Below are 23,636 nucleotides of genomic sequence, written 5' to 3'. Positions count from 1 at the left end.
CTAGCGCGCAGGCGCGGTTTATTCATCTCGCTCGCAATGCTTTATGGGGCTTGCAGTTTGCTGAATTAATGCGGCTTATCCGAAACAAAACGGATTCACGTCCGTATTTATTTTTGGTAATATTATTTTGTCATTACAAAACGTTACGTTACGTTTTGTGAATGTCATATTTGGTCTACGAAGAATTATAATATTGAAACCATCAAAAAAACAACAACACATTTTTGGAAAGTGTTAAAACTCCAACTGCATGATTACTACGGACGCCACGGGAAGACTATGCGCATGCGTACTGTAGATATCAACAACATCTTTCTCACTCTCAGGGCAAGGCATTGAATGATGAAGGCAGCGTTTGTTGTTGGATGTAAATCCAATCCAAGCTAAACAACTGTAATGCAGGCGAACTTATTACTACAACACCTTTATTTACGGTGTACTGAAAGATAGTTTCCTTCTGTAAAAGACAAGACAAAACGACAAACAGCATGCAGTTGACACGTAAACTGGTTCTTGCTAAGGCTAAGGCCTCTGACTTGTACAGTGTGAAGAAATTAAACTGCTGGTAGGTGCTGTACTGCTTGGGACCACACGTTTGTTTGTTTGTATAGACATCTCTGTTTGTTTATCTAACAGCTTCTTAATTATCTTCTCTTTCCTTCTCTTCAATTTGTTTTTTGCAGGGGCTGCAGCCTGAGCGATGTGAGTTACTGACAGCACAGTCAGATGCTGAAGACGAAATGAAAGCCTGGGTATCGAGGCTAGATGCTGAAAGTCTTTAATTCCCAGTATTTATCCTATAGTAAATGATTAACTGTTTCTCATACTCTAATTCCAGATTTCAATCTTCTCTCAAATACCCCACATTGAGGTGCTGACACTCAGGTTAGTGGCACCCACATGTATACATACATTAACACTTGAAAGCGCATGATTGAGTACATACTGTAGGGGAGGATGGGGGAAGATGAACCACTTTTTACTTAAGTTGTCCTGGAAGCAAGGCAAAATGAGATGGCAGTCAAATATAATGATCTACACATATTTCAGAATGTCCTCTATCAATTGAAATGATGAGTAAGCAGCTATGACAAAGGGCCATGAAAATATGACCTTTAAAAAAAAAAAAAAAAAGTGGCTCAATTTGCCCCAGGTAAGGGGTAAGTTGATCCAAAATTTAACCACATGATATTTTAATGTAAAGAGCTTAAACTTGAACAGATAATGTATTCACGTATTGAAAATAATTTAATAACAGTTTTCCCTTTTGCAAATAGTCTTATTTATCTGTTTATTTATTATTTAAACAATATAAAGACAATTAAATAAAGTTTGTTATTCAGAACCTTATAATATTTGCAATATTGTTAATACAATATAGCAAATTTGCAAACATCCAAATTAAAGGTCATTCAGTATAATTTGAGTAGCTAATACTTAATACAAAAATATGAATGGTGATTCACATTAAGAAAATTGGCTCAATTTACCCCAAGGAATTGGTTCAACTTGCCCCATGGCCACTTTTTGACAAAACATGGCTAGCTTAATGCTCCAGGATAATGTTTAGCTAAATGATTCACATGGGTTTTATACATTGGTATATCACCAACATGCATGATATATAAGTTTAGACCTGGGTGCTTTTGCTTTAATATAAAAATGATTATTCCAGAAAAGTTTATTTTTTTACTTTGACCAGCAAAAAACACTTTTTTGTGTATAAATGTACTTTCCACTTTGTCCATGTGTCTCTCATCTTCACAGTCAGGTTGAAATGGTGGGTGTGTCCTGATTTTGAGGTCACATGACAACTCATGTGTGTAGTTTTAAAGATACAGGGGGTGGTTCAACTTACCCGACGGTTCATCTTCCCCCATCCTCCCCTATATGTGTATATGTATGCACAATCATTCTAGTACCATCCTTCATATATCAAGGCCCATTATTTGTTCTGCATGTGAGCCACGGACCACCATTTGATGACATTTAGCCTCTCATTAGGAGAGATAACAGGCAAAATAACATAATAAACATAACATAATAAAAAAATATATTAACTTAAGCAATGCAGATGTTTAACAATAATTTAACTCTTGAGTTAAGGATCTAATAAGGGTCCATTTGGTTATCAACTCTCCATCATTTAGCTGGGGACCACCTGGAACCCCCTCAAGGACCACTGGTGCTCCCTGGACCACTGGTTGAAAACCACTGGTCTAGTATTTCTTTCTCCAGGCATCAACCTGGCTTTCACTCCCTCTTCTCTGTGTGTAGTGTCAATAGCATCTCGTCCCTCTCCCCTCTCGCTGGCTGCCTCTCCCTGTGTGAGCTCTACCTGAGACGGAATATGATCCCCAGCCTGTCTGAGCTGTCTCATCTCCGCTCCCTGACGTGCCTGAAAGTGCTCTGGTTGGCCGAGAACCCCTGTTGCGGAACCGACCTGAACCAATATCGACTCACTGTCTTGCGCTGCCTTCCCCGCCTACAAAAGCTGGACAACCAAGGCGAGTCTGTAGTGTTTAGAGATTCCCCTTCCCAATATCGATTCCGAATCCCAATTCCCATAACTTGAGTATCGGTCAATACAGAGTACCGATCCGATACCAGTGTGTAATTTAAATTAATCTAGGACAGTGCCTCTCAAAGTTAGCCTGATTATCAGACTAGCTTTCTTGAGTCCACTAAGAGAGTGGCTTTGGGCTGTATCCAGGTATGGTACAGGGACCCTCAGGGTTCCTTGAGGGGGTTCCAAATAGACATTTACAGTTCTGTAACTCTCAGAGTTATGGGGGTCCTTGAAATTAAAACTTTGAGAACCACTGATCTAGAAATAAATACAAATGACATTAATAATTCCATTAATAAAAGTGCAACAAGTTAGTAAATTAATAATGTAAATAGTACAGTAAGAGTATAAAACGGGTAGTGCACCATCAACTGAAGCAATAAAATATCTATCATAACATGGTATAGTCTTTGATACCAGCTGCATTTAGGGAGTATTGGCAGTCATCTTCCGATGCTGGTATCGGAACAGCTGTTGAGCTATAATTGTGTTTCTTAATTGTAATAGTAAGCTCAGATAAAATCTCCCACACAAAAAGACCTGCCAAAAAAGACTTGGTGGAAAAGGGCTGGGACATTGATGTGATGAGAGTGGAATAACGCTCATACAGCACTGGATCAGTAATCGACAACCCATTTGTGTTCATTCTCATAGTAGTGACAGAAGATGAACTGTCTCTAGCGCTTGTGGAGGGGGAAGAGATTACTACACCTCCTGCCACGGTCCAGAACCAGATTTCAACCACTGGAATGACTGATGCAGAGACGGAGAACGATCCGCTCAACTATAACATGGAGGAAACCAAGTAAGACCCTGCTCATGGCTGCCAACAACACAAATGTATCCACTCTGCTGGGAACACATAAAGCGTGGATGATGGGAGATTAACATTTATTTTCCTGTTTGTGTAGTAAAATCAGGGAACAGTTGGGGATGAAGCCTCTTCCCAGGGACAAGTTTCCGTCACTCACCTCCCCATCACCCAGAGAGACCAAAACCGCTATAAAAAAGGTCAGCGCTTAGCTTCCACCTCGGTACCCTTGTTGTGGTTAGAGTGAGAGCTCTCTGAGAATGGGAGGTATGGGTTCAATCCCTGGCCAAGTCGTATCAAGGGTTGGAGTTGGGGGTAAGTCCCTGAGACATATCAGCGTTATGTCCAAGGGATGTACTTTGAAATCAAGTTGCCTCTCACTAATCAAACAGAAGATAGACTCCTGAGACCTGTGGCCATATGGCTCGGGAACTGTTCTTTGACGTTCCCAACTTGTTATTTACATGGTTAGGGCTAGAGTCCAAGAAATGTAGGAACATAAGAATGATAGACACAGCGCCACAATCAGTGAAATAGTGTTTAATATAATTTCATTACAATTTAGGCACTGTTCATGTATGTATTTATGGTACAGCTATGGGTTCCTTGTTTACACTTGGATCTGGTAACAAACTTACACTGACCAAAAAAATCCTATTGACAAGACAGAGGGTGTTTTTGTATCATATGATTCATATCTGTAAGAAAAGCTGTCTGTTAAATAAAAAACATTTTATTTTCCAGACGCACACGCTTGATGCGATACTGCTACTGCTGACGGATTTGGATGAAGAAGAGCTCCAGATCGTACACACGGCAACCCATAACAAACTGAGCTACTACACGCTCACTACCGAAACACTGACACACTCCCTGCATACAGAGAAAGCTGCCGACATAGAACACTGAGATGTTGCACAGCATCCCATAAAACCACTCTCTTGGATCAACACTGTGCCCCTCCTCCTCAGGAAGACAGTTGGAAGTGGAAAAGTAAATAGGTTTAAGATATCCCTGTCCCTCTCGTAACTCGATCATGCATGCTTGCTAATCAAGTTACGCCCTTTGCAATTTGTTATCCACCTGTTATTTTTGTTTGAACACTAGCTGTCGTTTCCTTGCTTGGCCTGCATTTCTTTAGCAGCATGCCTACCTGCCTTTTCTGAACTGAATGTATTTTGGGGTGCCTGGTAGCAGCCGGTTAGTGCACTGACCAGTCACAGTCAGGCAGAAAACTTGTATATCTAAAACCATAACTTTTAAAGAACTGTCCCAGTTGTGACATTGTAGTTATTTAGTCAAGTTGTTATTAATACTTTTCATTGGTTAAATAAAACTGGTGTCCCTATTTTGGGAATGGCATCAAAAAACAAGATCTAGTGAGCATGGCTGTTTAATCTACTTTTGCACAACTCTATGCAATTTCACGAGATTGGGGATATACCTTTAACTTTGTACTGATCCCATGAGGGAAATTCTGCCACCATTGCAAAATGACAAGAGTCAGATCTGCATGCAACTATTCTAAATACATACTGGATTCAGAGGGTGAAATAAGGCTGGCAATTCAATACTGTGGTTTACCCCAACATTTATCGGATTAAATATACAGATAAATAAAAGATGAGTCATGACGAGAACCCTTGTTTCAATCAAACTCCTGTCATGTCTAGCCTCAAATGCCAAAAATGAATCTTTTAACAATTTGTTTGCTACTGTACGTGTAAATAGAATATTTATAAATAAAGAGAAAATGCAAATTAAAGAGTTGGTACTCCAGTTTATTTTAAATACAGACCTAACTGTCATACAGTACAACAGTGTGAGTGACAGTGCTATGTTATATAATACTAAATATTTATTTAATGATTCTCACAATGTTGGATGGAAGCCATAACTTTCCCCGATGTGGTGTCCATCATATGGAGAAGGATTCTCTTCTTCGATGTTGGCTGCAGGCAGGACGAACAGGGATGCAAGCATCCAGGTAGCCTCAGAGCACCGGGCACAGTCTCTACAGCAGTGTTGTTTTTGGCAGCAAATTTTAGTTTTAGCCATAGTCTCTTGAATGTTTGTGTTTCTAGTTTTAGTTGACTAAATATAAGATTTTAGTCGACTAAATCTACAGGTGATTTAGTCGACTAAAATGTATTTTGGTGGGCCTTGATGCCGTCGTAATGACTTACATTTTAGTCTAGTTTCTATCTGTTGACAAAATTTGAAAAAAAAGAGAGGTAGTCGAACATTTTGTCTTAGTTTTAGTCGACAAAAACAACACTGCATCCAGGTAGCCTCAAAGCATCGGGCAACAGTCTCTTTTCTCACTCCTTCACTTCCTTCTCCAGGAAATCCATCAGTGTCCCTGTTTCAACAGCCACCAACAGGTACTCTACTCCGTCGGCACCCTGGGGAGTCATGGGGAAATAAATTAGTAAGTCGCAGCAAGCATCACACAAAGACGTGTTGTGACACATAATCAGGGTTGGAAAACTATTTGTGTTTATCAGTTTAACAACAATGTACTTTGTTGTACAAGGGATAGTGTCTGCTCTACAAGCTCCCAATGGAAATGCATTATATGAGCTTGTAGACTGTACATTTTGACGATTTGTGCATACAGAAATTGGGTAATGAAGGAGGGTGAGTCAACCTTGCGTGTCCGGATTAGTTTGTGGTCTCTGAACTCTGTCAGCTGGGTCCTCAGCGTGAGGTCAGAGTTCACCAAGAACGCCTCTCGACATCGTTGATAGAAATCTTGGAATGACAATCCTACGAGAAAAACAAAATACAATAAAATCACATGTGATTTCTGATAATAATGTTATGCTGTATCACTGTTGTACTTCTATCACATCTTTGGAGTAGAGGTACCCGTGTATGAAGGGTTGTCTTTGTTTTCCAACTGAAATTCCACCAGCAGCTGGAAAATCCCTCTGTGAAAAGGCAGAAGATGTGGCCATTATGGAAACCTCACATAAAATATTGCACAATTCCTTTCAGCTCCAAGGTGTGTGTGTGTCTGTGTGTGTGTGTGTGTGTGTGTGTGTGTGTGTGTGTGTGTGTGTGTGTGTGTGTGTGTGTGTTAGTTACCTGGCATTGGATGTTAAACTACGGAGAACGTGTGTGAGCGAGGACAAAGCCAGAGCCCCAGTCTGTTGCACCAGGAGAGAGTTTTCGTATGAAGTCTCCTCCACGTAACGCTGGAACGTCACACACTCCCACCACAGCCAGTTGAACTGGCTCAGTTTACACTGGTCCCACACTGGAAAACCAACAAGAAAAAAGCTGAAAGGTAATAATCATTTTATGATGCAACTCTTATCTAAAAAAAAGTATAGTGGACTCACTGGACTGGTAAAACAACTGAAGTAAATTTGTGCAAGACATTATGACCAGCTAACGAAGAAGCTGGTTTACGGCCCTGAACTTTTAGAAGAAGGCCGATACAGATACACACCTCAAAGGTTGGCGACAGGTAGGACAAAAAGTGCAAATGTTCAGAAGGGGATCCTGATGAAATTAATTAAATTAAAAAGAAAGCGGTCCCACACACTGTACTGTGTACTCTAACTTGCAAAGAATGTTTCTCTTTATTAAGTCAACCTTTCGGTCGTTAGACCTTCATCAAGACATGTCTGTTGTGATGAAGGTCCAGACAGTGTACAGGACCGCTTTCTTTGATTTAATCAGAGATTCCCTTCTGAACTGCCCTGAACTTAAAATAGCAATTCAAAACATACCCAAAGGGGCGTTAATATGGTCAATGGAGGCCACCAGGTGCATGTTGGGTATAGAGGCCAGCTGTCCCAGAGCACTCTGGGTCTTCTCTCCTCTAAGCATCGATCCATCGATGTTGTGGATAATTAAGTACACATGGAGATCTGGTGCTGAGGGGAAAACACACACAGATTGCTAGAAGCAGCACGCCATAGAACCCCCAATACATGTGTGGTACGGTACATACAGTATGATTTCATCTCATATTATTCACACATACAAACGGCACATGCACCGTAGAAACACTCACTGTCTTTGAGAGTTTGGCTGATGTGTTGGATCTGATCTGAGGGGGTTCGGAAAGTCCCTTGGTGTTCTAGAACCTCAGACGTTAGAGTATTTAAGATCTGCAGCGAGAGCATACACAGAGGCAATAAGAACAACCATAACATATTACCATCTTTTTCATTTCATTTCTAGCAGTCGTGATGATTATAAGTCATTTCTGTTGCGTTTCGACAAAAGTCCCGATTATGGTATTCATGCGATTGTATTCCTACAATATCCTTATACGACTACTTTGACAAAAGAACAAAATTATAATAGTTACGCATCTTCATGCCCGTATTTTCACAGACAACCTGTTTTTATTAGTGTACTGTATGCTCTACTACCCACTTGAACCCTAGCAATAGCATCCCTGTTCTGGGAGAAATGGTCAGTGAAAACTGCTGATCTACAAGCTGACAAGTTGTGAGATTACAGAACGGCTATTGTTGACAAAAATATTTGGTGTAGAGGGGGGAAAAAAGAGCAGACAAAGTACAGAGCCAACAGAGTCACTTAACCAAGACAAGTGTAGAGGGGTTTATTCTTGGATACTGACTGATTTGAGGGTGATGGATGGGAAGAATCCATTCACCACCATATGGACTTCATGGGACAGCTGAGACAAACGGAAGTCCTCCAGAAGAGCCTTCTTACTGCCCAGACCATACACCACAACACTGAACCCTAACCTGAGGGAGGATGAGAGAAGAGCCTTGTTACTGCCCAGACACCACAACACTGAAACCTAACCCGACAAGGACACGGACACACACCTTACTGCCCAGACCATAGACCACAACACTTAAACCGAACCTGAGGGAGGATGAGAGAAGAGCCTTCTTAGTGCCAAATTGCCACATTTTGAATACTTAAAGTTCAGCAACTACAGACTAAAGACAAACATTTTCATGAAAACAAATAGAGAATCGTGATCTCAATTCTTGTGGAGGAAAATCGAGATTCACATTTGAGCAAGAATCGTGCAGCAAGAATGCAATCATTCCACAACCCCTATTGCTAAAGGTTGATTTATACAATTATATTTTTTACATGAGTCTAATGGAGTATATAGGCTTTATTAGTCCTATTATACTATTGGTCCAAATTCATGAGGTCATGAGGATATTGCAAGTGGAAAAAGAATAAAATCCGCACTGATGAAGGCCTGCGTGCCGAAACGCGTTTGTCTGGTATGACTGGTGCTGCAGATCATTATTATTAAACAAGACTCTTACTATGACTGAGAGTGCGTATTTTATGTTCTTTGAATCTGCACCCAGCACACGCCTGAACCTTCAAAAGACTGAGTTGAGCGAGCCTTTTCCCTTGAAGTGAACTGATATTGCAAGTGGGTTTTCTTTACATAAAAACACGCTGTGTGGAGTTTGCATGTTCTCCCCGTGTCCCCCATAGGGTAGGTACCCTCACAAAAACATGCAGTAATCCTGGTCTCTAAACTGCCTCCCCCTGGCCAGCTGGGGTGCCTGATGGAGGGGGAAGGAACTGGTTGGAATAACGTGTTCCTTCCACGCGCTACATCCAACCAGGGAAACTCCCCCCTGTCAGGTGTGTCCGGTATGAGCATGAGTTCAAGTCTGTTGCTCTCCCCAGGTTGGCAGAGGGTGTGAAGAGCCCAGGATCACATTAGATAATTGACACAGGGGTGAAAAATGGGTTACAAAATCGTGGGATAAAATAATTATATATAATTTAAAAAAAACACGCTGGAAAAACAGCCTCACCATGTAAACATAGGAGGAAAGAGGAGAGGAAAAGCACTTACTGTAACTGCAGCATCCATTTGCTAAAGTGCTTCAGGTGCTTTTTATGGAGCTGCTGGATTTCTGGTGCGTAACATGAGGGTTTGCCTTCTAAAACCCGGAATAACGTCTCCTGAACACACACACACACAATACACATACATTTCAATAACATGACCCTTTCCCACCCAGTTGAATATGCATGCACACTGCACAGTAACTGTAGGCACATTGACTGACCCGGTCCAGTTTAGGAGTGTGTAAGCGCTGGAGGGTTCGGTCTGACGTCAAGACCTTGGAACTGCCGTGGGCTTCAAAGTACTCTTCAACCAAGCTGGACTAGAAGGGACAGAACACAGATCAGCTATTTTTGATTAATGAATTTGAGGAGAGTGAAGCACACCATATGCACTCTTTATAAAGGTTTAAGTGGTACGGAATTTGCAGCTCAACAAAAGCCAATTCATCCTAGTGTTTGAAACTTCTCTGCGATACAATTATTGTGAGCCTTTTTTTTTTAAATCACGATAAAGATTATCTCCCCCCCCACACTGCCCCACACACACACACACACACACACACACACACACACACACACACACACACACACACACACACACACACACACCTGGGTGGAGGCTTCTGGGACTGGGACACTCTTGCTCTTCTTAGCAGGGGTCTTGTACAGGGCTGCAGAGGACTGGGATTTACTGGGTGTTTTGAGTTGCTTCATGTTTTCCTTGTCCTTTACTTCCTTCCCTCCCTTCTCCTTCTCTTTCTCCTTCTCCTCCTCTTCCTCGTCGTCCTCGCCTGAATCTGATGGTGACAGTTCACTGTCGCTGTCCGACCCCAGGCTGGGGGCTGCAAACATCAAGCAGATAATACCATATACAATTCAGTCATACTGTACATATAGCCTCATCATAATCGCAAAACAATTTATTCCTACACTGCAATCAATGCAAGGGGATTTGACTTGGCAGCTCAGTGGAGGTACACAGCACACATAGTAAGTGCAGACACCAGTACAATTGCACTTTTATGTGGAGAGTCGACTCGGTCAACAACATTGTCAGGAAAGTGGTACAAAATGGTTCAAGACCATATAGAATATGTGTCACAAACAGAGATGTGAAGTGCCACAATGTGAAATTAACCTGAACTATGGCTGTCCCCGACTAAGGATGTTTATAGACTAATCTGATCTCATGATGACGTTGTAACTTACCCGTTATCCTCTTCCTGAGTCTGTGGGGTGTTGTGGAGACAAACTGCACCTTCTTGCCCTGTCAGGTAAATAGATAGCAGATGTTATACTGAGATCATGCAGTAGACTACAGCACAGCTGACAGTCAAAGCCTGATTGACTGATAAAATAAATACATGAATAACACTTGGTCTGACCTTCTGCGGTGTCCTGCTTTCACTTGACTGCTCTAGAGAGAGAGAGAGAGAGGGGGGGTTGAGGGAGAGTGAAATGCATATGGTTGGAAGTAGACATACAATACAATCGGATTGTTGTTGGCGGAAATCAGGGCCGATCATGTCATTTTCAAACTATCGGAATCGGATCCGGAGCAGGAAAAAAAAACATGACCGGGACATCCCCTAGTATCAATATTATATGATCCATATCATGATATTAGACTGGATATTGTCTGTGATATTGTACTATTGTGATATGGCATAAGTGTTGTATTAAATATTAATATCGGATCGGGGAGAAAAAAAAATCAGTATCGGGACATCCTTAACCCATTTTGGGTGGGAACCCTTTTTGGTGTTTTAAGCATTCTGTTATGCTTTAGCTATTTAAAAATAACAGATCTACGAGCTTGTAGATCTGCTATTTTTGAAAAATCGTGAAAATGTGTGTAATTTGGAATATATATTCTTTCACAGCAAACGTTTTCAACTCAAATCTTTGCTTCTGGGGGGTCCCTGGAACACCAGATTCTGAGATGGGGGTCGGAGGCCACAATTACGTATAATTTGTGGGGGTCCTTGACATGAAAAATTTTGAGAACGACAGACATAGAAACATAGGGTTTTTCTGTAAACTGTCAGGATTTAGAAGACATTTGTAGAATCGTCCTCAGGTGTAAATGCGTTAAATACAATAGATACCAAAATAAAGTTAGACAATGCGTGTCTGGACTCACTGCGGCCCAGACGGACAGGAGTGGAGGGTTCCGGGTCAGAACTCGTACTGAAGGTCACGCTTTTCCCAGGGGTCCGTGCCAACTCATTTGCTATACGAGCAAGAAGATGAAAAAAAAGCATGTTAACATGACAATACCAAAACAGATAAGTGTTAAACCATTCTGGGCGGCAACCCCTTTTGGTGTTTTAAACATTATGTTATAATTTAGCTATTGAAAAATAACAGATCTACAAGCTCATAGCGTGCCACCGAGTGGCGCGCTACGAGCTTGTAGGTCTGCTATTTTTGAAAAATGTGGTGCAAAGCTTTGATTATATACTCTTTCAGAGCGAATGTTTTTAACTCAAATCTTTGCTTCTGGGAGGTGGTCCCTGAAACAACACATTTTCAGATGGGGGGTCAGCTGCCAATTTCATGTATTTTTGGGGGTCCTTGACATGAAATATTGAGAACCACTAAGATAGAAACATGAGGTTTTTCAGAAAAAAAATACATTTAAAAAAAGAAATACTTTTTTTAAATTTCGCCGTCAGTCCTTAAAGTGTTAAACAATGAGCAGCTCTGACAGACAAAGCGTAGAGTTTTGCGGGGAACGACATGGCGGTTCTCACCCGTCGTTGCCATGGCGTGGGAGCGCTTGATCTTCTGGAAGGTGAAGACGGAGGCTCCTGCCACTCCCCCAGACACGCTCCAGGCATCATCACCTTCTGCAAGGCCAGGAATAGAAGCATTATTCCTGGTATAGCAGTGGTTCGTCTCCCAGGCCGTGAGGGAGTTCCAGGGGGTCCCCAGATAAATGATAGTTTGGAACCAAATGGACCCTTATGGGTCTGTAACTCTGAGAGTGTACAAATGGATCCATTTCGGGTCCATTTGGTTCCATTTGTACACTCTCAGCGTTAACTTAACATTGATTTTACTTGTCAGGTGAAAAGAAGCAGACTCCTCATGCATAGAAGGAAGCATGAGGTCAGTCCGCTGCCCCCCCCAGGTTGGCAGAGGAAGTGTAGCGCCCAGGATTACATTAGATAATTGACACTGGGAGAAAAATTGGGTTGCAAAATCGTGGGAGAAAAAAAAACAAACATTGATTTCACAATATGAATTGGGGGTCCCTGAGATAGAAATGACATTAAGTGGGGGTCCGTAGACTAATGCATGTCAAACTGGGGGTCCTTGAAATTAAACGGGTTGAGAATCTCTGCTAGGGCTGTAAAAATCTTCTCTTATGGGGGGTCCCTGGCATATCTTTTCAAATGGGGGTCCACAGGCTAATTAGTGTCAATTAATTTGGGGGTCCTTGACATTCCAATATTGGCCTATAACTGTATCACACAGACAACTTCTCTTCATTCACTACAGTGAATCAGTTGATTATTTTTGACAGAATTGTTTAATTGAATAAAAAGTCATTTAATTTTAGTCATATTTTTGTCATTTGAAATGTTTTAGTGTTAGTCTAGTTTTAGATGTCGACTAAATACCATAAGATTTTAGTCAACTAAATCTACAGTCGATTTAGTAGTGGGCCTTGATGGCATCACAATGCCTGATTTCACACTTTGTTGCATGCTGAAAATAGCCGATCTACAATTATCTTATTTTTACACACATGTCACACACACACCTGAATAAATAACATTTCCAATAACCTTCTGTGTTGTCCGTTCCCAATGCCTGGACATAGTTCTTTTCGCTGAGCACTTCAGCCTCATCTTCGTCGTCATCCTCTCTGGCTTGTCGGCTGGCAGGGAGCTTTATCTTTAACTTCACGAGCTTCTGAATGGAGTCACTGCTGCCACGTTGACGCCCACCTTCATGGAAACACACAAAATAGGACAGACAGACAGGCATTAAGATGGAGAAGAAGAAAAAAAGTGGGGCAAATTATGACCCCGGTCCTTGAGTTGGGGAGGTCCCAACTAAATATTGATTAATTGAAACATGGTTACAGTTTGTCGACTTTGTACAGTTCAAGGAAGTGTCTGGTGCAACGCACAGGTCCTGGTCGTACTCCTGGTGAGAGCAGGAGTGGACCTGGTCCTGGTGAGACGTAGAAAGTGCCCGGCCAGGAGTCAACCCACAGTGCCTAACAGAGTAGTTCTGGAGCAGCGGATTGTGTGACCCTGGTTTTTCCCTAAGGGACTGATCGAGGGTATCTACTGGGACATAAGATGGGACTTGATCCCCCCGGCTGGGTCACCGGAGTGAAAGGAAAGGAAAGGTACTATGTTTACCCAGGGTAACTGGACTAAGCTCAAGAACTTGTTTACAGCCAGCCAGTGAGGGGTATGATGTTGGAAGACCCGAAACCCTGAGGACCTTGGGATACATCACTGCGTGGCTAAAGCGGAAAGCATAATCAGGGACATTCACCACCCCAGCCACAGCCTGTTCAAGCGTTTCAGGAGCATCGGGAGCAGTACTATGAGACTCTTGAACAGCTTTTATTTGTCAGCAATCAGATTGCTGAACAAGAGCTAAGTTTTAGACTTTTTGCTTAGTCGTATACATACATGCACCCATGATGAACTCTATTTATTTTGCACTCACTCTGTTATGTTATGCATGTTCTTTCTCTCTACCTTTAACTGCAATTTGAGCCTGCACAACCAAGTTTTTCACCCACCTTATGTGATGTGACAATAAAGATTGATTCTGATTCTGATTCTGATACGTCCCAGCTGCATCCTAGCAATGTTTTTTAGTTCAAGGAAAGTACAGGTCAACTATACAAAATCGTGGATAAAACCAGAAAAAGCACTAAGACTTGTTTATATAAGGGTCCACAATTTTCAATTCATCAAAACATGTAAAGACATGTATAGGCTACAGATGTACAGATTGTCGTGTAGACTCTTTAATGGGTTGCATTACAACTCAAAAAGTGTAGCCTACACACTATGGGTTAAATTAAAGGTCGAGAATCACTGCTGAATTAGCCCTGAAACATGATCGACTGTCATAATATAAGTACGTCATGTGAACCATGGCTACTGCCGAATATGTAGATTTATTTTTCAGCAGCATCGATCGATCGAGAGACAGTGATGATTGAATAACAACACTATTCGTCATCATACCTCCATCCTGTTTGTCTACGATGTGTTCAAAAACGTCCGCATCACCCACGAACTTCACCTCCAAAACACTCATAGCTGAAACAGGACAAAGAATAACGTTACCATCTCCATCAACACCAACAACCTTTATGCCATTATTATGGACACCGTTACCAAACAGAATAGCTATAAATGCATGCACGCCGACACAGAGAGTACAATACTTAACAAATGACTGCATTAAACGTGAGGAAAAGTTACAGAACACCAGCTATATACAACGACTTACTTAATGTTCCTTATATCGACAGAAGGACGTTAACAAAACTATTTTAAAAAATGGAAAACTAATGACATATGTAATGTGACAGATTCCGCGCCATCCCCTGAAGTTTTTAAACCACGTGACAAGTCATAGGTTACATTTAAGCCAATGAAAACATCGCATTGGGTAAAACGTCATTTCCCAATATGCATATCGTGTGGTTCAGTATTCAAAGTGGTCCGACAATTTCTTATCCAGTCAGCCAAAACGTTCCGAGTTCCGACTTATTTTCAAAGAATTTGCAATGTTTTATTACTTTCACAATTAATTAAGCCAATAATGAGTATTTAGACACGAGTGCATATTTTTGAAGAGTCTTTTATTACTAATATATACACTTGGTTAATTAATAAATATAATGAATACATGCAAAACGTCTGTCAAATTGCCTGAATTAGTGAATTTACATCAAGGCAACGTATAGTATAAAACTGTATTTCTATTGCTGGTGATACAGTGTTGGTAGTGGCATCTTCATCGTGAACCTACTGTTTGTGCCATGTTGGATTCATTGTAGGTTGGACGGTTGGAAGGTTAAACAGAGAAAACCTTCCATGTCCCAGCTACTGTATGGCCTAAATCAGTCATCAGTGACCTAACCTTCCATTAAATCTTCTTAAAAAATACAAACAGATGTTTTAAACAGTGGTTTTCAACCCTTTTCATATCAAGGCCAATTATTTATTCGCCATTTGAGCCACGTACAGACCACCATTTGATGACATTTCTCAGACCCAAAACTCAGAATATTTTGCTGTCATTGGATATGATTGATTTTGTTCACAATTCCATGCTGTAGGCAATTTACAATTTAGGCATTTAGCTGGCCTATAGCAGGCCTATAGGCCTATTGATGTTGGTACCATAGGAGAGATAACAAGCAAATGTTGATCAAAATAACAATTATGATTTTACATTATGTAATTGTGTAGACTTCTTGTAAATTAAGTAATGCAGATGTTTAACAATAATGTAACTCTTGAGTGTGTAAAATGAAACAAAATCGACCCGTAAGAGTCCATTCGGTTAAATTTTACACTCTCAAGAGTTAAAGATCAATAAGGGTCCATTTGGTTACCAACTCCATCACTTAGCTGGGGACCACCTGGAAACCCCTCAAGGACCACCGGTGGACGGTGGTCCACAGACCACTGGTTGAAAACCACTGGTCTAAAATAAACCATCTGCATTGTTTGGGCCAAGGATGAAGAGAGAAGCTACAATAGGCTGGCAGAACAGGAAGATAAACTGATGGTTCTACAACCCATTTAGGCCTGACGTCAAAATTAAAAAAAAAAAAAGTTTTCTCAGTGGTTCTCAATATTTCATGTCAAGGACCCCAAATATTATATGTAATTGGCCCGCAGACCCTCATCTGAAAATATGTTGTTCCACCCCATGAAGCAAAGATTTGAGTTAAAAAATTCACATTTTCACGATTTTTCAAAAATAGCAGACCAACAAGCTCGTAGCACGGCACTCTGTGCCACACTATGAGCTTGTAGATCTGCTATTTTTCAATAGATAAAGCATAACAAAATGCTTAAAACACCAACAGGTGTTCCCGCCCAGAATGGGATAACTCTGTCGTTTCACTTGATCTATTGACCACAACATCACAATGACAATTTTAAGTCAGTACGAAAATGTTTGCACACAAAGAGTGCTCCTCAGGAGGTGTGTGTGTGTACACACACACACACACACACAGTGTAAATAAGTGAAGACGAAGACTCTCTTATTGATTTTATAATAAGTGTAATAAAAAAAAGTGTCATTTCTGTTGACGACTTATAGCAACGCGAACATGTGGATCTTGTCGGAGGGTTACGTTTCCACAATCACGCGTCCCGTCCGTCCCATCCTTCACCAACCACGCGTGGGCGTCCACTCCCCCATCAAGCGTCCCGAGCAGTGGACGTGGTACACTGGATGCATCATCGCTGTAGCACACGACTGCAGAGATCAACAGAGACAGTTACAGTCTCAGCTTTATTATTATTATTATTATATTATTATTAACAGAGACAGTTACAGTCTCAGTTTTATTATTATTATATTATTATTATTATTAACAGAGACAGTTACAGTCAGGGACTGAAGAAGACAATAGGGCGTAGCAGTGGGCGTGGTTTTATGGCTCCACTGAAAAATCGTCCTTTCCCATAGAGATTTACAGAAATAACATTCATATCAATTATTTTAAGCCTAGAATCAAGCCATCCAGGATCCTGGTGAGTCATAAGGTTAAAAAAGCGATACAGAGGATGATCAGTGTCATTTGATATTGAAAGTGCTAGCCGTGTGACGGCCTAATTGTTCATTTAAGAAAGTGGTCCCCAAAGTGGGGTCCTTGAGGGAGTTCCAGGGGGTCCCCAGCTAAGTTATAGCTGGGGGTGTTTCTGAGTGTTTCTGAGTGTTCCATTTGTACACTCAGAGTTAAATTAACTTTGATTTTACAATTATAAATTTGGGTTCCAGAGATAGAAATGCCATTAAATGGGGGTCCATAGACTAATATGTATGTCAAACTGGGGGTCCTTGAAATTAAACGGGTTGAGAATCACTGCTAGAGCCTTAAAGATCTTCTCTCATGGGGGACCCTGGCATATGTTTTCAAATGGGGGTCCGCGGTCTATTAGTGTCAATTTGGGGGTCCTTGACGTGGAAAGGTTTGGGAACCACTGCTGTAGGGAGTCCGTTGATCTTGCTGGAAGCAATACGGGTAATACTGAAAAGTTTGTTTCTGTTAGGCATGGACAGTATGAATCACCAGGATCCTGGACGGCTTCATTCTAGGCTTAAAAGGGCGCTAGCCCCTCCTATGCACAGCTTAAAGGGCGCTAGCCCCTCCTATGCACAGCTTAAAGGGCGCTAGCCCCTCCCATGCACAGCTTAAAGGGCGCTAGCCCCTCCCATGCACAGCTTCCTGGGTTTGTGTAAACACAAACATTGAAGATAAAAGTGAAGACGGAAAAGTGAGGATGCAAATTGTGATTGGCCAGAATGAGATGATGGTATGATGATAAGAGCGCCCCTCACATCACACAGGTGTGATGATATCTTATAAATCTATATGGGGAAAAATGAACCGGAGATTTTTCAGTGGAACCAGAAAGCTGTGCAGAACAGAACAGTGAGTACAGTAGTAACATGGTAGGGGATCAGCCGGAGCAGAGAACCCAGAACAGAACAGAACAGAACAGAACAGAACAGAACAGAACAGAACAGAACAGAACAGAACAGAACAGAACAGAACAGAACAGAACAGAACAGAGTACAGTACTAACATGGTAGGGGATCAGCCGGAGCAGAGAACCCAGAACAGAACAGAACAGAACAGAACAGAACAGAACAGAACAGAACAGAACAGAACAGAGTACAGTACTAACATGGTAGGGGATCAGTCTGAGCAGAGAACCCAGAGGGTATTTGCTGTAATCCAGTGTGCCTGAGATGGGCTCCACTCTTCCATGCTCCTGAGTCATGGAGAGTAACCTGCAGGGAAGACAGGGAGGAAATGTAAGCCTGATTTACAATATATACGCTATAGAATAATAATAATATACGCCACTGTTCAAGTGTACAATGCGTCATATCATGTTGCGATGCAATGTGTTGTGGGCTTGTAGATCGGCTACATTCGGCATATGAATTAACGAGCTTACATTTATGTCTGCTGCTTATCATCTTTTTTTTTTTACAATGCTTTCTTAACGTGTAATCGTTTTCATGATTTTATCAGAAGTTAAAACTTTCTGACAATTATTTTATCAATGTGCCTTGTTTTGCTTGGGCAATGTTTGTTTGTTATTTTCTTTCTTCTGTTTTACTTAAGCTGCATATCAATAAAATGTATAACAATCCTATCTTTTTCATTTGATAGCTTATTTAGAAAATAGAGTGAGGGGAGTCATTCAAGGCCTGGAGGGAGTTTGATTATAAGTTTGGTTCTTGCAACCTACAAAATTCCTAAATTGTAAATCTGGACAGTGCCGTAGCTGGTATACACATGATTATACTTTCTGTAATCAATAAGGATTAATGTAAATTTATTGACATTACTTGAGGTCTGGGTGTCCTTCAATCATGGCATATCCTGTGGGAAGTTTTCCAGCTCCATCCAAACTAAGGTGGAGGTAAATACAGGACAAAAAAATGTATGATCATACACAAACATCAGGACATTTTCAATCAATGGTACACAACGGTAACCCGACTTCCGCCAGATGGGGGCGGTATTGATTCACAAGTTCACAACACAACACAGCTTCCATCAGCGGCAGCTACGGGCGGGATCTTCCAATCACCTGCCAAGTAGCTTGAGAAAAAGTGACAGCCTTATTCAGCGTTTGGGCTACACAGTGATCCACTGATCCCAGATTGAAGTTGGTTGTGAAACAAATGTGAAGCAAGCGTCTTCCATCTGGCGGGGTCAGGTTAACAACACAGCGGTAGTATACTTTAAAAGCATCAATGGATGATTGGAGGTCTCTAACAACACATTTGTACACTCTCTCAGGCCTCATTCACACATTTATGTTTTTTTTTTGGGGGGGGGGGGGGGGGGTTTGGCCCTGGCTTTTCCAATGGGAGTCACATGGTTTGACCAAACATTTTTGTTTGATGGGGAGGGAGGGGCAGAACACCACCAGCAATCAAACACAAATGTTTGGTCAAACCATGTGACTCCCATTGGAAAAGCATTGTGGTGGCCAAAGAAAACAAAAAAAATGACCAAACATTTGATTTATGGTGTTTGTGAATGAGGCCTCAGAGTTCAATTTACAAAAATAATACAGTAACAGTATTTCAGAAAACTGTCAGGATTTAGAAGATTTATTTTTTTATTTCAACGTCAGACCTAAATGGGATAATAATACAACCCACAGTAGTGGTACCTGAGTCCAGTCCAGCCACAGTCAATGAGCAGCTGGTTCCTGTGTGGACAGTGGCCAATGACCCTGGTCAGAACACGCACAGCCACATCGTCCAGACTGCACGAGCCGATCACCGACTGCTGCACATCTGATGACACGCGCAAAATGACGCAAATGTGACTGTGTTGCAACTTGTTTCAATATGAACACTGATGTCGCACTCACACACACGCACGCGCATACGCACACACACACGCGCACACACACCATAGAAGGCGTAGTTCCCAGGATGCACCTCACTGAGTTGGGCCATGTCTTTGATTGGGTGGCTACAGGAGGGAGTGGAGCCAATACTTGACTTACAGTTGATGCCAAGAGCCTTCAATCTGGAACAAAACACAACATTAATAAATCAATTCAAATAAAATGTGTTGCAATAACACACATCCAGACTTTCCATGGATATCTCACTGTGGAATTATGTGGAACGCTGTGCATGGCTCATGGTTGACTAATGTTGAAATATACATTTCAACATGAACTTCTATTATGGATGAAATTGATATTTCAACATACTGTATTTCCACCAATAGATGCTTTATTGCTAGGTTGCATGTCAGGGATAAAGACATTTAATAACACATTTCAAAGTACTGTGTAATTCACATGTCACAGACAGCAGAATGTGCACCTTCTGTGGGACTGAGAATCAACCTGTTACACATACAATACAGAAACAACACAATGAATGTGTATTGTTGAACAGCTTATATTACTCTGACAGAGGCTGCTCTGTCACAACTTTCATTAAGAATGGTAAAAGAAATCTGTTCTAGTCAATGTACAGTATGTGTATGTTTTTGTGTGCCTTACTTCCCCATGAACTGCAGAACCAACGTGGTGGTCTCCTGGGCAACCTGCTGTATTTGCTCCACACCTCTACAGTGGTACGTGTTCCCACAGTGGGCGTACACGCCCGTGAGCTCCACTCCCTCGGCTTCAGAGACGGCTTTAGCTAACGTCAGCGCCCCTGGTTCTGAGTGCAACACACCCGCTATAGGCCACAACACAACACAGAAGCACCTCAGTGGATGGCAGTGGTGGACAGTAACCAAAATACACACTTACTTGAGAGTGCAGGCTCACAACGAGTCGCTGTGCTGCCTGTCATGGATCGGCAGTTTTTAAGTTAGTGTTGAGTATCAACCGGTTGATTTTATTAATTTATTTGTTATTACTGCGGTTATTTTATTTTTATTTGAACATGCAGTGCAAATGTTTCGGTTGAGAATATTGTTTTGTTTCTTAATTATCAGTTAATAGGTTGCACTTCATCCTACACCTTTTCAAACATTGTTGTTGCTAGGCTTGTTTTGTTTTGTATTATGTTTGAGTTTTTTTAGTTTTTTAATTAATGTTTGAAATACACCAACTCATTCATTCAGTGCTGTACCTAAGTCATTTCCTTGAGTATATGAACGTTTGACTACTCTAGTCTTTTTAAAAGCAAGAACTCCTGTACTTTAAGTCAACTACAAGAACTCCTGTACTTTAAGTCAACTACAAGAACTCCTGTACTTTAAGTCAACTACACATGATGTGAAAGAGACACATTCACTTAGTAGTGGAGTGGAGTAACATTTGACAAGGAGCATCTATACTTTTGACTCAAGCACTTGGATAGAACACTTTATTTATCCATCACTGGTGAGTGATGGATGGGAGCTGCACTCCCGTTATATACTATTGTATCTATAGAATATAAAAAATTACCTCAGCCTGCCATAAACGATGAAAACTTTGATGGTTCTCAAAGTGTCTGTACACAGATGGAACAGACAGTACACAGATGAAACCAAATGAACCCCAACGGGTCCATTTGGTTCCATGATGTGTGTAACACACACACACACACAAATGGAACCAATTTTTCACCTACCTCGTCCGTTATCACAGTCCAGTTTGAGCCACACTTGCCACTTGTGTCCGTTTCTCAGCGGCCTCTTCTTGAGCTGCTCTAGAGCATCGTAGTGATCCAGCAACACCTGAAACAGACTCAACGTCTCGGACAGGACTGCACAGCGTTCCACCTACACACACACACACACACACACATGCCATGTGCATGCATGTTGGGTGTGTGGAATTGTGCATGCACACACACACACACACACACACACACACACACACACACACACACACACACACACACACACACACACACACACACACACACACACACACACACACACACACGTCATAATAAATGTGTAACCCATTCAGGATGGGTTTGAAACTTTTGAATAGATGGTATATGTGAAGTTTTTCCAAAAAAAAACTTAGGTCAGGATTTAGAAGGCATTTTTTGAATCGGCCTCAGTCCTAATGTTTCTTAGTTGGAATATAAGAAACATTAGGACTATATTATAGTATGTTAGACAACTCTAAAACGATTTCTAAATATGAGGACAGGAGGCAGTAAAGTACCGTTACTTGTCAAACCTCACCTTATCGAAGGGAACAGAGTACGCATAGAGAATGTCATCAAATCCATTCTCAGCGTAGAACGATGCTTCAGCCACCGTGGAAACTACAATACACCTCCGTGAGCCACCCGTCATTATATCAGCACACTCACTGCACGCGCACACACACACACACACACACACACACACACACACACACACACACACACACACACACACACACACACACACACACACACACACACACACACACACACACACACACACACACACACACACACACACACACACACACACACACACACACACACACACTTTAGTATCAGTATCTAATGCACATTTTGAGTCATAGATGAATACCTATGTATGCTTTATTTTCATTCATACTGTACAAACATGGTTTTGTGGGTTTTCATGTGTGGTCTGAGCTGCACACCCAGGCTCTGACAGCGCTCCAGCATCCTCCGTGCATTTCTGCGGACAATGTCGACATCCACCACCAGGGCAGGGGTACAGAGGGCTGTTATCTTAGAGTCTAAGGCTGTTATTATGGGGTCTCCTTCCATTGTGATGATGGTGCTGCTGGCCTGGGGAACACACACAGTGACAAAACCTACAAAAGAATCCCCCCCCACCCCAATTAAATTATTGCACATGACTGGTCTTCTCAGCTCAGAAAGTGGATCACAGCTATAGTGGAAAAACTGACAAAGTATCCAAAATATGTGCAAAGTAGAGGTTTACTCACTGCTGTGGAGGCAACGCCTAGGTTTATAGTAGTAGTAGTAGTAGTATTAGTAGCACAGTAGTTTAGCAGTGCTGCCTGCTTGCTCTTCTGCCACAGACCTTTGAACTGGCTAAAGTTCGACCACCATGACCACCAGTTCACAATAATGGTTTATTCTGCAGCCAATGCATTTTCTCTACGGTGTCCTTGTTGGGTCAAACAGTTTCCCTATCATGTTGTTTTCCTCCGAGATGGAAAGCCTGGTGAGTGGTGAGTGACACGAGGTTATAAACTTATATCTGTGACTGTGAGAACCCATTGTTGGCAAAACAAATAAGGGATGAGCGAGGCGGTAGATTCTGAAATAATAACCGCGTTAACTTATTGAACAATGTGGACCCTGTTGTAAACAAGTGTAATGCTTAATTGGGTCGTCCACTCACAGTTAACAGTCTTTGTATTGAGTTTGTGCTTGAAATGTACTGTAAATTCTGCAAACTGTTAATAAATATTTCAATCAATCAATCAAATATTAATATAGTTATTATTAGATTGCCCACTAGAGGGCAGTGGAATCCTAATTCTAGCTACCTACTGCAGTGGTTCCCAAAGTGGGGTCCGGGGACCCCTAGGGGTCCTTGAGGGAGTTCCAGGGGTTCCCCAGCTAAATGATAGTTTGGAACCAAATGGGCCCTTATGGGTCTGTAACTCTGAGAGTGCACAAATGGAACCAAATGGACCCCAACGGGTCCATTTGTACACTCTCAGAGTTAAATTAACATTGATTTTACAATACAATTTGGGG

At 41.6% G+C, this 23,636-nt stretch overlaps 3 protein-coding genes across 3 annotated transcripts; 1 reads left to right on the top strand and 2 right to left on the bottom strand.

Annotated features, from left to right (window-relative positions):
* The first annotated feature begins 322 nt into the window (after window positions 1-322).
* Window positions 323-5,082, top strand: cfap410 (cilia and flagella associated protein 410). The gene is made up of 7 exons (XM_083782400.1): window positions 323-565; window positions 684-702; window positions 839-885; window positions 2,278-2,507; window positions 3,224-3,374; window positions 3,481-3,580; window positions 4,125-5,082. The coding sequence occupies exons 1-7, from the start codon at window positions 489-491 to the stop codon at window positions 4,287-4,289; spliced, it is 789 nt and encodes a 262-aa protein (XP_083638526.1). The 5' UTR covers window positions 323-488; the 3' UTR covers window positions 4,290-5,082.
* Window positions 5,083-5,212: 130 nt separating this feature from the next.
* On the bottom strand, window positions 5,213-14,802 carry orc2 (origin recognition complex, subunit 2). The gene is made up of 17 exons (XM_083782399.1): window positions 14,703-14,802; window positions 14,435-14,509; window positions 13,004-13,165; window positions 11,963-12,058; window positions 11,350-11,439; window positions 10,592-10,623; window positions 10,416-10,473; window positions 9,816-10,048; window positions 9,428-9,526; window positions 9,211-9,320; window positions 7,984-8,116; window positions 7,408-7,504; window positions 7,121-7,267; window positions 6,471-6,642; window positions 6,252-6,313; window positions 6,031-6,149; window positions 5,213-5,785 (listed from the first exon to the last, which is right to left on the bottom strand). Exons 2-17 carry the CDS (start codon window positions 14,505-14,507, stop codon window positions 5,702-5,704), a joined length of 1,767 nt encoding a protein of 588 aa, XP_083638525.1. The 5' UTR covers window positions 14,508-14,509; window positions 14,703-14,802; the 3' UTR covers window positions 5,213-5,701.
* A 1,791-nt stretch (window positions 14,803-16,593) lies between these two features.
* On the bottom strand, window positions 16,594-22,646 carry LOC310870007 (D-serine dehydratase). The gene is made up of 9 exons (XM_083781012.1): window positions 22,501-22,646; window positions 22,126-22,255; window positions 21,558-21,708; window positions 20,492-20,672; window positions 19,886-20,004; window positions 19,640-19,766; window positions 18,804-18,866; window positions 18,131-18,236; window positions 16,594-16,694 (listed from the first exon to the last, which is right to left on the bottom strand). Exons 1-9 carry the CDS (start codon window positions 22,563-22,565, stop codon window positions 16,605-16,607), a joined length of 1,032 nt encoding a protein of 343 aa, XP_083637138.1. The 5' UTR covers window positions 22,566-22,646; the 3' UTR covers window positions 16,594-16,604.
* Window positions 22,647-23,636: the final 990 nt, after the last annotated feature.

This window comes from Protomyctophum parallelum (assembly GCF_964188405.1).
Source record: "Protomyctophum parallelum genome assembly, chromosome: 14".
Taxonomy (NCBI): domain Eukaryota; kingdom Metazoa; phylum Chordata; class Actinopteri; order Myctophiformes; family Myctophidae; genus Protomyctophum; species Protomyctophum parallelum.
Note: the sequence above shows the minus strand (reverse complement) of the source record. Positions and strands in the feature narration are given on the sequence as shown.